This window comes from Haliotis rubra, unplaced genomic scaffold (assembly GCF_003918875.1).
Source record: "Haliotis rubra isolate DU_JTF1 unplaced genomic scaffold, ASM391887v1 Scf383, whole genome shotgun sequence".
Classification (NCBI taxonomy): domain Eukaryota; kingdom Metazoa; phylum Mollusca; class Gastropoda; order Lepetellida; family Haliotidae; genus Haliotis; species Haliotis rubra.
The window spans coordinates 449,295-467,344 of NW_025767061.1; the positions used below are offsets into that span (position 1 = coordinate 449,295).

At 40.1% G+C, this 18,050-nt stretch overlaps 1 protein-coding gene across 1 annotated transcript in view; it reads left to right on the forward strand.

Annotated features, from left to right (window-relative positions):
• Window positions 1–18,050, forward strand: part of LOC124286435 (extracellular matrix organizing protein FRAS1-like) — a 132,806-nt gene that overhangs the window by 87,909 nt on the left and 26,847 nt on the right. Inside the window, 24 exon segments of the mRNA XM_046722811.1 lie at window positions 713–853; window positions 1,321–1,464; window positions 1,894–2,031; window positions 4,967–5,110; window positions 5,635–5,787; window positions 6,283–6,420; window positions 6,973–7,113; window positions 7,368–7,643; window positions 7,920–8,126; window positions 8,718–8,914; window positions 9,395–9,563; window positions 10,072–10,250; window positions 10,426–10,554; window positions 10,958–11,213; window positions 11,862–12,125; window positions 12,776–12,985; window positions 13,428–13,605; window positions 13,750–13,912; window positions 14,355–14,487; window positions 15,012–15,202; window positions 15,819–15,972; window positions 16,561–16,643; window positions 16,931–17,111; window positions 17,542–17,730. Of these exon segments, the coding sequence (XP_046578767.1) occupies window positions 713–853; window positions 1,321–1,464; window positions 1,894–2,031; window positions 4,967–5,110; window positions 5,635–5,787; window positions 6,283–6,420; window positions 6,973–7,113; window positions 7,368–7,643; window positions 7,920–8,126; window positions 8,718–8,914; window positions 9,395–9,563; window positions 10,072–10,250; window positions 10,426–10,554; window positions 10,958–11,213; window positions 11,862–12,125; window positions 12,776–12,985; window positions 13,428–13,605; window positions 13,750–13,912; window positions 14,355–14,487; window positions 15,012–15,202; window positions 15,819–15,972; window positions 16,561–16,643; window positions 16,931–17,111; window positions 17,542–17,730 (4,158 nt within the window).

Genomic DNA, 18,050 nt, shown 5'->3' on the forward strand with positions numbered 1-18,050 from the left:
GAAAAAAAACCTCGGAAGTTTTGAATATGAAGCTCTGACAGACCTTAAGTGATATGTGTATACTAATAAGTGTAGATGTTAAAAGACAAGACAACTTATATAAATACATGTATATGGATGATAAGAAAGTGAATTAGTTCAATGATAAGTCATTTATGATATCTTCTAATTACAAATTCCATATTACCAGTACATGTGAAAATGTGAACCAGTGCATGCCCCATTAACTGCGTAGAAGAACATAAAAAGTCTGTCACATTTGGGTGGCCACAGAAAACTTCTTTTCCTTATGTCCCTTACACTGAATTTGAAAGGTGGTGGGAGACCATCAAATTGCCCTAGGATCACTTGCATGAACACTGTTATTGTAATAATATGCTATGGCACACATAACATGAAAACATGGTCATGACTGACTGTTTATTCTGAGCACAACTTAGAGAGATACATTCTGCCACTTTTAGTCAACAGCACAAATATATACCATCATGATATACCATCGTGGTCATTCTGTTAACTGAAACAATGACTGCAAAATGTAAATTCAGTTTCAGTAAATGCATGTTTTTGTAACAACTTGGACTGAAGACAATTTCTTGGATCCAATATGACTCACCAAAAAGACTATGAGGAATATTTCTGATGAAAATAATGTCAAATATGCGGAAATCTTGCAAAACTCTATTATTGCATATTTTTCCTCAATTGACAGAGTGCCACTCCAGCTGTGAGTCGTGTATTGCTCGGACGGAGTTCCACTGTGCCACTTGTCCCCCTGGGCTGCTGTGGAGGGACGGTCAGTGTGTGGACCAGTGTGGATCTGGGTACTACCTCCATAATGGACAGTGCCTTGGTAGGTGTACCACAGTGTATATTTATACTGCATGGAGCGTCTGATTTAAGGACATGTAATCAGGATAATCCTGGAATGGAACCTTGAGGATTCAGCTACCATCATGTCTCCAAAGTCCTAATGCTGAAAAGGTGATGACAAAGGGCTGTTGGGGCTGAGAAGGAAGAGGGGTGATTTTAATAAAACATATACTCTAAGGTCTGTATTTGATACTGTATGAGGGGAGGGTCCTGTATATCTTTATGTTTTACCCTGGGTTCCTTTCAATTTCAGTTTTAGGGGCATGGGAGGCACACTTGCGAAAGGTGCTGCAATTTGTTGGGCAGAGTTGCCTCCCTTGGGCACATCAGCAACCTATGATTAATGATGTATTCAGTATAGAATATCAAATTTAATTTTTATTGAGGAGTTTTGTTTAGTTCTGCTAATTTGGAGTAAAAATATATAACTATGCTGTTTAATTCCAGGGTGCCACCAAACCTGTGAGACATGTGTGGGATCAGGCCGAAGCCAGTGTGTGTCTTGTTCCTACCAGGGACACGTTCTGTTACGAGGCCGATGTGTCGACAACTGCGGTTCGAGATACTACCTCAAGGATAGGGAGTGTATAGGTAACCATGTTTTTAAACTTTCTAAACTCATGTTAGACATTTCCTGCAGTATGAGGTATGTTTTCATCATTAGTGTTAAATATTCCACCCTCATCTATAGGTGACGTCATTCTTTGACCTATCAGTGCTGGCAATTTGTTGTTTCAAAAGACAATCCTGTTTCTCATGCATGCAGGTACCAAGATAGCATATATTAGTACTCTAAGACAAATTTCTTACTGCTTGGTAACACACTATTAGGGCTGGCTATCAATGTAAATCATAGAGGTTAATAATTGTTAACTATAAACATTGTTAAATTAACATTATTATTCTTCCCATCGAGAATATTTCTGATTATCAATCTTTTCCGCAAGCACTACACTGTATGCATGTCCAGGCAATCAGTGATCAGTCTCTGTGGTGGTTCATGATGGGCTTACTTTACAGCATGCCCACCATACTGTAGGACTTGCCTGCCGGACAGCCCCAACTGTGCCACATGTCACCGTGGCTATATGCTACAGAAAGGCCAGTGTTTTGATTCCTGCTCCCGAGGATACTACCAACATCAGGGCACCTGCACAGGTAACAATACTGTATAACATTGTCAAGACCATATGCTTAATACAAGATTCAGCAAATGTTTCAGTGTCTCATAGCATGTTCAGAGCTTATTTGTTGATAATCTGATATGCTCTAGGAATTCTTGAATATTGCAAATAAAGAAATTAAACTTTAATAGCATTAATGTCATGAGTCATGTACATAATTTTACAGCTCCTGATAAGCTCTGCATTTACATAAAATATGCAAAATTAGTCTCCAATTACCTAATTAATTTTGATTTGTGTTCAAATACACATAAAAAATGTGAAAATCATATAGTGTAACCATACTTCTTAGTTATGCAGTGTATCCTTTGTAACTTACTTATGTGTATTTCTTGACCAACCTTTCTTTTCATCACCCATATGTGAACTCTACTGCAATTCAGAATGCATGAAAAGGGGCTATCTTGCTTATTGTTAATTAGACAGATATTTTACCATTGAGATTTAATGTGGAACACGAATAGGTACAAACTAGAAGTAACCTGAAACATAATTCAACACGACAGAAATAATTTATATACACCAAATAGTGTAAAAATACCCCAACCCAAGGGAGAATCAATACATATCGGGAGAAACATGTCAAATGTGGACAACTTGGGAGTGAATACTCAGTGGCTCCAAAAGTTGTCTGGAACACTTCACCCTGGTGCAACATTGTAACCCAATACCAGTGATGGTTTTAGTCATTTACAGTAATCCTGCTTTTATTGGTTCCCGTAAGGTATTAGCTGCTGTCTTAATAGCACATTTCAAGTGCTGGTACAGGGTTGGAGGATCATATGTTGTTATCCTATAATTGCCATATAGATGGTTTCTGACATAGGCTGTGTAAATAGGCAGGTAGTTCTTACAAGTGCAGTGCTTAGAGAAGACCAACGTGTAGTCACTGAAATGAGCATGATTTACAGAAAGAAACAGTTCCTAAATTATCTTCATAAAATATAATAAAAAGGAGACCAGAGACTTTCCTCATTTTCAGAAACTGAAACTGTGGTAATGTAGCCTTGCCACATATTCTAGACTTGCATCGGCTGCACTGAGTATATTTGTTCAGGATCTGTATGACACACTATCCTCAAAGCTGATGTAGGACTTGGGTCATTGACCCCAGAATAGCGTCCATTGTTCCATGCTTCTGATAACTGGTCTGCAATGTCACACCAATCTGAGTGAGTGACTGAGTCTTACACCACTGTTTGCCATATTCCAGCAGTATCAGGGTAAAAGGACTCAAGAAATAGGCTTCACATTATGTACCCATGTGGAGAACAAAACACAGCCCTTTGGTTTGACAAGTGAACGCTTTAACTGCAAGGCCACACTACAACAGTCTGAAGATCTACCAATGTAGCAAAATACCTAGTTTGTCTCACAGTCCATGAACTCTATAATTTTTCCCATCCACTCAGACCTTTCTGCAATGTTAAATGCAAAAATGAAGCAAGTCTAGATTTTGCCGAGCCAGGTTCTGAATCTCCCATCTCACTTGGGCCCCTTTTCATCCTTTTCAATTTAAAAGGAATTATTTGTTTCTTTCAAACTTATGTATATTCAGAGACAAAGTGATCGTCTACAAAATATCTTTTAAAGACATAAACAGTAATATCTAAGCGAACATTTTGAACAGTTCAGAAGGAATCTCAGTATGTGTCATGTCACAACGTTAAGGTGACTGAGACAATATGAGGCCATGGATATCAGTATGAGGTACAGGAGGAGTATTGTACACATGTGTTAGTGATTTCATGCAGATTACCCCTTGAGTACTGAACATGATGTCAGGCTTCCAGACCCAGCACAACTACACTGGGTGCACATAGTAATAGCTGGTGTCTGGTTTCCCCTCATACATAGAAGGTATTCCGTTTCATGTGTTACACCACCAAATTACTCAGTCATGCACTCCAGCTATTCATAGAGTCAGTCGTATGAATACTTGACTAGATAGTCAAGGTGTCACCTGTTTGAAGGACAGAATTGTCCACTGTTCACATGTTTGAAGGGATCCAAGCATAAAAGTGCCTGACAATAGATTAGGCCCGATAAAATTGCCATTGCAGACAGATTGATTTTGAGTCATTGACATCACCATGCACAGTTTCTTTGTGTTGGGGAGCATTTTACTGCTCCCTGCATAGAACAGCATTGACTGTCATGTGAATCAGGTTTCTTTTGGGGTCAAGTCAGTATGGGTGGAGATTGTATGGGATGTCAGCTGAGTCTAGGTAGAAGTATTTCCGACCTGTGTTGCAGGATTTAGTTAAGCTGATCTCACCTTTCATCAGCATATTATACACCACAACACATTAGATGTAGTGATATATTGTGAATCCTGTCATAACAGTATCTAGTCACAATATAGTATAGGGATGAAACGTATAGACGTAAGAAGATCGCTCATATTTTTTATGGAAAGGGAACATTTTACCCTTTTTTCTGTTGATAATAAGGTACTACTATGTTGTTCTATGAGGATGTAACACAAATATTGCATTCTTTTCTGGCATTAATGAGTTAAGTCATGTCATTACATTTGGCATTGCTAGGATATTGTAAACTGTTTTATCATAATGTCAAATTAGGGTCAAGTACATAGTAGGTGATTCGAAAGAACTCATTCTTAACCTGTATGACAGCTAATTTGGCATAATACCTTAATGAATGTATCTCAGTGTTTATTCTGAAACTGGATATGATAAAATCTTAGCTAACACAAAGGATGTACCAGAATGTTTCTACAACCCTCTTGTAATGACACATGTAGAAATTGATGAGTTACACTACTTTTTTAATATTCATGTTTGTGTACCTGCCACAAAGAAAAAACAACTCCCATTCAGAGTTGATTATGGTTCATTACTGCATACCAAATTTCTTTGCTGATATGAACTGTTATACACCAACAGAATGTCACCCTGGATGTTTGACCTGTGATGGAGGTGGAGAGAACCAGTGCTTGTCCTGTCCCCAGGGCTACCAGCTGCAGGGCGGGGCCTGTATGTCCTCTTGTCCCACAAGGCAATATATGGAAACCGATGGCAGCTGTCATGGTAGGAGTCGGTGATCCAGTGTAACATTTCATGTAAAGAAATCATTTTCATTATGTTGTCATCTGTTGTATCTGAGCTGCTTGAAATGATATTATTCAGATAAACAATTTGTCTGGCTCAATTATAACTCCAAAATATGCAGGCTGCAATGATATAGCTGGAATGTTGCTGCCTCTGGTGTTAAACAAGTCGGGGCAGTGGGGTAGCCTAGTGGTTAAAGCGTTGGCTCGTCACGCCAAAGACCCAGGTTCGAATCCCCACATGGGTACAATGTGTGAAGCCCATTTCTGGTGTCCCCCGCCGTGATGTTGCTGGAATATTGCTAAAAGCGGCGTAAAACCAAACTCAGTCAGTCAGTCAGTCAGTTAAACAAGTCTTGTTCACACACTTTCACTCACCAGTTCATTCACTCGTGTAAGATGAACCTTATGCAGCATGTTTTCTTAACTGTAATGCAAATTTTGTACATGTTATAAAATATATATGTGTATGAACATGAGATGTTATTATTTGATGTCTTACAGCATGTGACTCCGGATGTGCCTCGTGTCATCCTGCCCAAGATAGGACAGGCTCAGTGTGCACCAGTTGTGAAGATAGTAGACTCACACCTACAGGAAGTGGATGTGTCCCACAGTGCCCTGCTGCAACATACCTCATGCACGATCTGTGTAAAAGTAAGTGGCAATGTATTTTGGAATATTTTCAACATTTTTGTCATGTATTCATACTAAATGCATGCAGAAATATGCAATACAAAAAGCTGGTTACATTTTGTTGAATAATATTTTCAACTACACCAGGCATTACCGTGTTGAAGTATCTTTTTAACCCAAATAAACAGTATATGGTGAGCTCACAGACACAATCTTAGTTTATCATGGTTGTCAGCATGCTCTACTATAGTCTTCCAGACACCTTCAAGAACTCTAGCCCTGATACTTTAGTTCATGATAAACAGCAAGTCTTACATTCCGTTGTGTGTTTCAATGTTAAATGACTGAGCAAATAGTTTTACAGGGCATGTTAACTCATCACTGTCTAGTCAGAGGTGAAAGCCATTACTTACAAAACTACACCTCGTACAACTAACAATATATAAGCATTAATGATACTGAAATCTTTCCAACAACTGTGAATTCCTGTATGATATAATCACCATTGTTTTTCAGGTTGTGGTGAGCACTGTGAGAGATGTGAGGGACCGTCTACCTGCTCAGTCTGTAGGGCCCCCTATGTCCTATATGAGGGCCAATGTGTGACTCATTGTGGTCAAAACAGCTTCACCAACTACAAGAATGTCTGCAAATGTATGTTGAGTCACCTGTCAGAGAATGATTTATACAGAAAAGAATGTTTGTCTTTTCGTGTCAAATATATCATTTATCTCATGTTGGGTGAAGTGTCAAAATTGTCATGTAACACAAGTTGAATTTAACATGTAAGCTTAAAAGAATAGACAAATATCCTATCGTTTTTTTTCTTGTGAAACAACATGATACTTCTCTGAAAAATATTGTGTCATAGAAGCAGTCTTAAAGTTGTCTCAACATATTGGGGGATTTCAGTCAGGATTATCTTATGGATTGGAATAAAATCCAATTGGCAGAAACTGAGCAATGGGTACACCAAGAATGGTATGTGGTGTTCAGAAAGGACATAACACAGTGACTGTATGCCACTTTTAGCAATACTACCGCACTGTCATAGTGGGTGATGCCAGAAGTAGGCTCCCACTTGTTGTACCCATGACAGGAATCAAACCCAGACTTTCACTTTGATAAGCAAATGCTTTAACAACTAGGCTACCCAACTCCCACTCAGAAAAAAATACTGTGAGAGTTTTGTGTGTATTCTTACAGCTTGCAAGCGCCATTGCCTGCAGTGTTCCAGTGAAGACCAGTGCGTGATGTGTGACAGCCGTACCTACCTACGCCTAGGCTCCTGTGTTGGACAGTGTGGACGGGGCTACATCACAGACATGGAGCTCAGGAGATGCATAGGTCAGTCTTGCCACAATGTCAGTAGCTCAGTTCTAGTTCTTTCAAAACCACTGGGTAACTAATTGTCATGTGTATATATTCCTTGTCCATTTCAGTGATGCTGCTATTTAAATGCTCATAAACTTATACCTTTGTTGTCATTTAGGACTTTGTTTGGATTGAAAATTACAGATGTGTTTTCTGATATGTAATTAGTATAATCATTAATAATTGATAAAATTAGGAATTAAACAATAGCGATTATTTCATTCCAGCTAATAAGTACCCTCCCATTCTGGACATTGTGAGCCCTGTTAAGACATCTGACTCTGGCATTACAACCATCCCATCCGACCTTGTGTTCTTGGAGGACCGCGACACTTCTGATGAACATCTGAGTATCCTGGTAATGAGGCCACCATCGGGAGGTGTGCTAGTGAAGGCCACCCAAGGCCGGGATCAGCTGCTGGGGATGGAGGACCCCTTCAGTCTGGAGGACCTTCGCAGCGGGAAGATCAGATATGTCAGCGGACAGGACGGGAGGACCACAGGTAAGCAATGAGAGCTATTTCTAGTGTGAGTGAGTGAGTTTTACGCCACTTTTAGAAATATTCCAGAAATATCATGGAGGGGGACACCAGAAATGGGCTTCACACATTGTACCCAAGTGTAGAATCTAACCCAGGTCTTCTTGTCATAACCCTTTTGGTTGTCCCAAGATTCAATGTGTTTCTTTAATGCAACACTCAGCAATATAAGATCCATCTTGTCTCCCAGCCTTAAGTATATCTTGATGACTATCTATATGTGTTGACATGATGTTCCAGACAAAGCTGTACTGAAAGCCACTGATGGCACGCTGTTCAGCGACCAGGTGAACCTTCAACTTCAGTCAGTCCCCACCTCTTCCTTGAGTGAAAAACTTAACAAGGCCATGCAGGTGGTAGGAGGAGGCAAGACTGTGCTCAACAGAGAGGTCCTGGACTACGAGACGTCTGCTGATATGAACACAATTATTATCAGAGTGGTGCAAGGTAAGGTAACATCTGTTTAAAGGAAGCATATGTGGATGGAAGATTTGTTAAAAGATTCTTTGAGATATTCCAACCATTTTGAATATCTCCCAGGCTCTCATTTCCGTTAACCCACGCTAATTCATAGATCCATTTCTGTGGCTCTTGTGATCTCAAAGTCCTCCCAATCATGTGTGATCATGAGCATGACAGGAACGTATCCAGTGGTTAGTGTAGGCTAAAGATGTACAAAGCTATCGTAGCACTACGACTATCATAAGTCATTGTTGCAGTATAGGATTTGTAACAGTCGTAGCGCTACACAATAGCTTTGTGAAACGGGGCCCTGGACATAGAGAAAATGTTGATCCCATGACTATGACATAAGTGACATTCACAGAAATGTTTGTGGATTCTTAGAAGCAAATTATTTCCTTCTAGTATCTTTACCCATTAAATAATCTCCATTTTCTGTCTTTTAACCTGATTTCAATAGTTTTCCTCAACTTTGAACATTTTAAGTAATAATTTCAACAGTTATTGTACATATCGGAGTGGCATGTATCAAACCCCTGAAACAGACCCTTTTCAAGTTCTGGTTTTGCAATACAGGTCCTTTACAAGGTCGTTTAGTTGACCGCCGAACGGAGACTTCTGTCCGCCAGTTCTCCCTGCGAGACCTCCGCACAGGTGCGATAGCCTATGAGCACTCCAGTGACAGTACAGCAGTATCTGACATGATGGTTTTACAGGTGTCTGATGACTTCAGCGTGCTCAACACCATCGTCAACATCAATGTCAGGGCAGAGGTAAGAGCACTGATTCATCATCTGTTACTTTACTGTGTAATTTTCTACCCCAGTGGGATTCTGAATTTGCCGCACTTATTTGACTTTAGATTGGGTTGTGAGGCTATACATTGATTGTGTTTCAGAGTTCCCTGATGGTGTGGGACATGTCCTATTGTTTCAGTCACTATGTTACCTGGCCGAGACTAACAGGTTAATGTCATGTAACTGAAATAGTGACAACTTCAGCAAAATAAATCACAAACTGAGCAAACAAGTATTTAACTATCAGTATCATTTTCATAATAGATATGCTCTACTCTCATGCATGAACTACAGAGATAACATAGAAAAGTATCACAGAAGATATGAAAGTCCTTCTTCTTTTGCATACTCTACAAACACCTGACGAATCATTCACAAAAAACTAAACATTTCTTTCATCTTCATCTAGTAGCAGACATTAACTAGTAGTTTCTCATGTAATATTTTGTCTCACAGAATAGTCGCCTGCCTGTAATGATCAACAACCGGGGAGCCCAGGTGGTGTCCAGGGAGATGGTCCAGCTGACCAAGGAGATGCTGCAGGCTCAGGCCATGGACCTCGACAACGCCCGGACAGGCGACCTCATCTACACACTCATGCCGTCAGTCAACAACCCCAAACATGGTACTCACACTGTCTGTACCCTCAGGACTAACACTAACATCCGAAGTGAAACTATTTGATGATTTGTTTTGTTAAATTGGCTTTTGTTATATTATAAAAAGGTGGTCATTTCTTTTCTATTTCTAGGAAATATAGACTGACCTGAGTATTGTACTTGTTTGATATTTTTCTGATATTTTTGTTTCAATGTCTGTGTAGTAGTGATCAGTACATTAGCAAAAAGGGTGTTTATATTTCCTTCATGATATGCATGCATGAGAAGGAAAGAGTACTGGAATAGCTCTTGTTCTAGTGTCTATGTTTGGAGATTTGTACTTATAGGTCTTTACTTTTATTTTGCTCATTTTGATAATGATGATAATGATCATCCATGAAGTATTCAAGTGTTCAAACGTGTTGATGGACATGTATCAATTGCGTGTCACCGTGTCATGTATTTGTGATATCTATTTCCCACACATAACCAAAGAGGGGTACTTCATCTGCTTGGTTGCCTTTGCTTTTCCAGGAGAACTTGTCATGGTGGTGCCTATCCCGGCAAGTGGTGCAGGTCGTGGGTGGCAGGATGTGGGGGATGGATTGATGGCTGCCAAAATGTACCGGTTCATGCAGAGGGATATTGATGAATCTCGCATCTGGTACCGGCATCTGAAGGATGGCACAACGTCTGACGTCTTCACATTTGAGGTGAAGTGTTCTGTACAATATTAAGTGTCTGAAACAATTGGAAGTCTTACCCTGCTTTAAGTTAATCAAAATCAATCTAGATAATAAAAGCCACTCTAAATATGCGATATGAAAAAAAATAAAACAGACGAATGAATCGTTCAGCACAAGTTTTCAGAGAATGCTTCTCTTCCAGGTGGCGGATACAGCAGCTCCACCCAACATCCTGAAGGAGCAGAGTTTCCATGTGACAGTCATCGCCCAGGCTGTGGTTGACGAACTGTCTGGCCCCACTCTGGCTCCTGGGATCCAGCTAGGGATGACTGTGAGTAGCACGAGGTCCTAGGGGGCACCGTGGTTCTTGTGTTTTATTGGTCAACATCAGATGACTATATTGTTGTGTATATTCATGCTTGCTTACTTATCCCCTATATATAGAATCTACAAACATACATCGTCACTAAGTATCATGTTGAATGATGGCAACATAACCCTTGTGCCTAAGGGGTACCTTGGTTCACAACCCACTATACTATATGATTTAACATAAAGCTGTCTTTATTTTCTGTTTTCATTGAGTTCAACTTCAAGGAAGATGGTCTTTGTTTCATTTTACACATACATTCCTTCATCTGATGTTCAGTCATCTTTATGAAACTAAAATGAGTGAATTTTGGACTGAACAGATCTAAACTGAATCAATAATTGATTGTCTGTATCTTCCGTAGGTGTTGGAGAACCAGATTGTGCCTGTGAGGTCTGACAGCCTCCTGTATGAGGACGCGGACACAAGTCCCATCGACGTGATCTACGCCATCACCACACTGCTCGGGGAGGGGAAGGGGATGCTGGAACACATTGATACCCCTTTTAAACCTGTCCTACGCTTCTCCCAGGATGACATCAACAACAACAGGATCATCTACAGACCTCCCGACACTGATGTGGGCCTCACAGTCAAGAAGGTCACATTCAGCTTTGTTGGTGAGTACATGCTGTCATGGCCTGTCAAGCACTTTCTGTTAGATACATGTGAATACTAAACTGTCCTGTTACATACATAGACCGAATAGCTGGAATATTGTTGATGCAGCGTAAAACTAAACACACACACTCACTCACCCATATTTATTAAATGAGTGAATGGTTTGGTATCTAAGGAGTGAAAGCGAGTTAGATACCAATGCCATTCATGAGTTTCATAAATATGGTATTACACAGGACATTGTTTAGTATTTTATTTATTACTCACCCAACATTAGCAAAATATTATCCCAAAATTCAACATCCAGGAGTGAGTTTATTCTGACGCATACGCAGAATATATATATTCATTTATGATTGTCAGACATTAGTCTATTTAATTTGAGTTTTAAAAAAGTAAACAATGGGGTATGAAAAAGGGACCAAATGACTTCAGACAATACATATTTTATAACATTAGTCTATATATAAAATGCTATTACAAAGCTAAAATGACTTCAAGCAAAGAACAGTTGAAATTTCTGCTCCTAAGAATTCAACGAGTGCATTATGCCCGCACAACTGGGTCACACATATACTCAAGTGTATGAACAAGTAGTAAGGTATAATTGTATTTATGGTGATGTACACATAATGTGTTTTTGGCAGTCACTGATGGCGGTAGAGAAAGACGTCTTCCTGAACAGAAGTTTACAATCACAATCAAGCCAGTGAACAACGCTGCCCCTCGCTTCCGTGTGCCCAACGCGGAGGTTACCGTGGCCCAGGGTGGGCAGATCCCTGTTGGCTCCACCCTGGAGATATCTGATGCCGACACCAAGGTGGAGAACCTCGTGGTCACCATCACACAGGCCCCGACTCATGGCAGGCTGGAGAGGGACACCAGTGGGGGCAAGGTGACACTCAGGGCAGGTCAGTAGGCAGATCCAGGACATGCTTCAGCTTGTTGGTTCATGATGATGTTGTGTCATTAGGGGGTGAACAAACTCCTTATCATGTCATACCTTTCCTCTGCTAGTGTTTCACCAAAGAGTCAGTTAGACTTGAATCTCTGGCTTACTCCTGTATTAAACTAACACACCATGATATTAATGGAAATGTTATTGAAATCTCACTCACTTGCTGATGTCACGCTTTTCTTTGAGCTAAACTATTTTACTGTTTAAGTCAGAAGATACTGCGTTCAAATAAAGTCCTAAATTGAAATAATATCCAGACAAATATAATGACAGATTTTATGCTTTGGAGTTTAATGGATTGTGTGGTTATATGAACATAAAAAATTCTGTTTAATTGTAAAACATTAAAAAATAATAACTCATTATCTCACATGCTCATGTCAAGCTTCAGTTAGGACTAACCAAATTTACGTTTTTAATCAGATGATATTGAGTTCAATTGAAGTCCCACAAGGACACAGTATGCAGACAAATATGAGATATTTTTAGCAGTAGAGATTTATGGTTCATTGGTATGTATTGACAAGCTAAAATTCTGTATGTTAAAAATTAAGAAAGGAGCTATGACTTAGTCATGACACAGCAACTCTCCTTGTGGTCCAGGTGATGGTTTTACCTACGGGAACCTGCAGGGCAGCCTCATCCAGTATGTGCACGATGGCACCGAGTACCCCCTCACAGACAAGTTCCTGGTCACCGTCTCAGACATCAAACACAAGGCCACCTCCACGATCAACATCGTGGTCCTCAAGGTGGACAAGGCTGCCCCGTACATGCTCACATCCGCATCTTGTCATGTGAATGTGTCTGAAGGTAGGGATTGTGTGCCCAGTGATTCCCATGCTTTATCATCAACTGTTACTTAGCATCAGTATGAAAAGTCTCTTGGCATCATGTTCAGTAGTGGACTACTGTGGCCTCAGAATATGAGACCAAGACATACTTAAATAGACTTTGGCTTCAGACTTGTAGCTGAGGTTGCACTGTATCATTCATCTGTTTTATCTCACCTGCATGGCTGGGCCCTGTTTCACAAAGCAATCTTATCTCGACAACTATTTTAAGTCTTTGTTAAAGTATGAGTTACGATCACCTTAGCGCTTTGATTGATTTGTGGAAAGGGGCTCTGGTGAACTATCTCTGTGGTCAGTTTGTTCCTATTTCTATTTAAGCATTTAAATCATGGCATATAAATACTTGGATATGTATGTTTCAAGGTCTTTATGGTACATGTGAAAATTGGTCTGTCCACCAGGTGGCACTGTGACTATCACACGAGACGATCTGGCGTTTGGAGACAATGATGAGTATGATGAAGGGATCTACATTATCCTCAGTAGTGAGACAGCCCAGGGGAGACTACTCCTTAATAACATTCCACTCATGGTTGGTGGCGGATTTTCCCAAGACGACATCAACAATGGACGTTTAACGTGAGAAACACAAACTTTTCCAAAGATGTACCATGTTAAATTAATAAAGACAGCATAGTTTGACTCCTTACTCTTAATGGTAACATTGAACGATTTGGTAAATGTGGATTAAATTTATTTTTATCTTCAATGTTTGTCCTTCAGGTATAAGAGTGTTGAGGAGATAGGGAGTAGGTCCCTCACAGAACTGGTGTATTTCAACATAACAGACTCCAGTCGGAACCTGCTTCCAAGTCAAGTCCTCTCCGTCCTCATCACTCCCACTGACAATCAGTCACCACTGGTCTCTGTTGGGCCAGATCTCAAGGTGAAGCATTGACCTCTCGGAACTCTGGTCCTTTCTGATCTAGTTTTATAGGCTTTGTAATTTATGCCCTGTACCAGATTGCATCTTTGAGTTATAAGTGTAATCATTAACTGATCATTAAGGTTAAGGTTAGAAAAGCTCTCAACAACCTGTGCTGGTTATAAGAGGGGCCTTAATAAATTGGGTGGTCAGGGATGGTGACTTGGTAGGTAGCATGTCATCATACCCTGACGGTGTGGACTGTGGCTCACAGTATCGATCACTGGATTGTCTGGTGCAATCACCTGTATGTACAGGCCAGCATCATTTGGCTTTGATATTGCTGAGTGTGGTGTAAACAACGCACAAACAAAACATCAATTACCAGGATCATTAACTTGGATAACATGGGGATCCCCCTGTACAGCATTAGAGCATGGCTAACAAAGACACTGTGTTACAGGTGCAGGAAGGTGGGCGTGTCCAGCTCACTGTGGATTCCATCAAGGTGTTGGATGTAGACAGCATTCTCACCTCCCTCATGGTCACCGTCGAGACCCCACCAAGCTTTGGGGATATTCTCAACACAAAACCAGGTATGTCCTTTGTGTCCTTACTTTATTTCCCTGGAAACAAAAAACAGGGAACTTAGTTCGTATGTCAGTCCAATTTTAAATCCATAGGAGAATTTTTGGCTCAAAGTTGAGATAGTGTAATGTTGAAATATTAGCAGAATTCTCCAGCTGACAAACTTGGGAGTATCTTTTGAAGTCCTATATGGCATTACTATAGGCACATGTTCATAGTTTCTCCTCTAGTTAAGGACTAATTAAGGACCTCTAGCTAATTCCTTCATAGCAGCCCTATCTTCTTCCTGTTTCTCAACCAGTTGAGGGTTCTGAGAGACCCTGGCTGTGTGATCTTCTTCATGACTGACACACTTTCCTGTTTCTCCATCAGTTGAGGGTTCTGAGAGACCCTGGCTGTGTGATAAATTCCTTTATAGCATGACTATAGACACACTTTCCTGTTTCTCCATCAGTTGAGGGTTCTGAGAGACCCTGGCTGTGTGATAAATTCCTTTATAGCATGACTATAGACACACTTTCCTGTTCTCCACCAGTTGAGGGTTCTGAGAGTCACCCTGGCCGTGTGGTGAATTCCTTCACTGTCCAGGATCTGGTGGATGGTCACATCTACTACAGCCAAGAGGACCACAAGAACAAGGAGCCTGTGTGGGACAACTTCCTCTTCTATGTCAGTGACGGCATCAACGTTTCACCACAACAGAGGTTCAACATCTCCATCACTGTGAGTGTCTAAGGTCATTTTCTTTGATCCTATGACGATGGTGTCATGTAATGTCTTTTGATGATTCTTTTATTATCTTGTGTGCTTGTACTACTGTAGCTGGATGTGGGTATATATGTAAGTGGATGAGTACATGCATGCATGCATATATATATATATATATATATTTAAGCCGTAAAGATCTGGGTTAGAATTGGTCTTCAGTAACCCATGCTTGGCGTACGTAGTGACTAACAGGGTTGGGTGGTCAGACTCACTGGCTTGGTTGACACATGTCATCTTATCCCAGTTACATAGATTTATGCTCATGCTGCTGATCACTGGATTGTCTGGACTTGATTATTTACAGACTGCCACCATATAGCTGGAATGTTGCTAAGTGCGGCGTTAAACAACCAACCAACCAACATGCATATATAAGCAACATCAATCTGTAAGGGTTACCAGGAAATTATTCTGATCAATATTTGTTGACTTCCTGAACAGAAACATAAATGCCAAAGACACATATATAGTGCGTAACGATATATATCAGTCTGTACATATTTGTAATGACAGTATGACAATGCATTGGTGACCGAGAACACTCACATCTGTCCCACCATGTTTCTTGCAGCTTGTGAATGATGAGCAGCCGTACATCATCACTGAACAACTGTTTGTCCAGGAGGGCAAGGCTGTTACCCTCACCAATGCTTCCATGTACGTCATCGACATCGACACAGCCCCTGAGGATCTCTTCTTCACCCTGCAAATACCCCCATCCCATGGTGAGTCTGATCTTACTTGTAGTACTCACTGTTGCAAATAAATATCTGTAAAATTGATTCATTCATGATCACAGGGCCTTCTTAAAATAGTCTTTCATCACATTGAATCCATAGCTGCCAACTGTCCCAAATGTGAAAACTAAACAATGAACTTCCTGTAATGATATGCCAGTCTACAAAATGAAAATACAAGGATTGATTTTTTAAAAACATTGATAAAGAGAGGGTAATTATTTAGCTTTAAACCATCTGCTATGAACACAAGCATCTCTTATTTCTTGATTTGTGTGAGGTCTATTTATTTATTCTAGTGTTGATTTTGTCAATTAAGAAACTCACTCATCCCATCAGAAATTGTTGTAGTCAAAATTGAAAGTAAGTGACCAAATTATCAACTGAATTTTGGGAACAGATGGCTGTATTGTGCAAAATCATCTACTTTAATGTCCAAGTCGGATAATTGCTGCAAAATACTAATTTGAGAAAGTTTGTCCCAACAATTGTACCCAATATTTTAGCTTTGTTTCTCCAACTGAGCAAAACTCTCCATATTTAAGGAACATGTGCCATTTTATGTGATGTTTGCAGGGGCATTGAGAGTGAAGGAACTACCAAACGAGCAGCCTTTCAATGCCATAGCTTTGCCAGATGGAGCCATCTTCTCATATGAGGTATGGACAAAACAGCACCAAAAGTGATCATAGCAACATTGTTGAATTACGTTCCTGTTATGTTCAATAAAATTGATTCTTATTAAAATAACAAATCAATGAGTGACCTTAGGATATCGTCTGTTGACAACTTTGTAGAAAGATTTAATCCCAAGACATGAATGTCTTTGAAACACTCTTACCATGTTTCTGACATCAGTATTTTATGCTTTGATTCATGATTGCAGTACCATTTATCCTTCATTTTGTCTTTTGTTTCTGTATTTACTCTGTTGTTGTATTTCCAGGATATCCTGAATGAGCTGATTGTGTACACCCACGACGACACAGAGGCCATGACGGACATGTTCACCCTCCATCTCTCTGATGGCGACTTCAATGACACCAAGTCTCTGAACGTCATCATCGGGCTGATCAATGATGAGACGCCAAGGATGACCATCAACAGAGGCCTGAGGATACAGTCAGGTAGGTGGTACCGCATCTCCAGCAGCTACAAACACACAACAGGTGTACAACCTATTCTACAAGGAGACACTGTTTTAACTCTTCTGCTCAGTTCAGTTTGACAAACTCTTTCCAATATTTCTGTTTTCAGAATGCAGTATCAGATACACTGGCATCCAATTAATCCACGTGGTAATATTCTCACCTGTAAAATAATCCAGATTATCACTTTTCTGTATTAACAAAACATATATACTTCAATGAAATGTGTATACACAAGTCCCAACAGTGTTTCCTAGACTGACGAGGTTTCAGTCAACAGCCATAGATAACAGTGGAGTCATACATGCATGGTTGAACATTCTGACCAAGTCAGAGTCACTCTTACCTAATTCTTTGCAAATGCTTAGGTACATATTATTTAATCCATTCTTTTAACTCCTGAATTCAGGCTCTACGACTCCTATTAAGCCCCATATCCTGAAGGCAACTGATGTCGACAGTGACGACGCTGCCATCATCTACACCCTACGGCGGGACCCCAGTGCAGGTCACCTGCTGTACAAGAAGGGTGGGACTCAGTATCGCTTGTCTGCAAGGGGCAGGGCCAAGTCATTCACACAGGCAGACATTGATAATGGTAAGAAAGGATGAGAAATAGTGAGATACTACTTGTACAGGAAAGATTTAATTCATATGTAGGAAGTAAGATGTTACTTACATATTACCCTTCTCATGAACATATGGTGTCATTGCTTAATTTCAGCGATTTATATAATTTCACAGGTATTTTGCAGCTGGATAATCAATACTGGTGTTTCTCTGGTCATTACATTTTTATGTATTAGATAATGGCAGTATTGTAAAGGTGTTTCAAAAGTAAACATATCCTAGTAGCAGACATGAGAGTTTATACATTGACTTGTCGAGTGAATGGATCAATATTTCCTATCCAGTTGC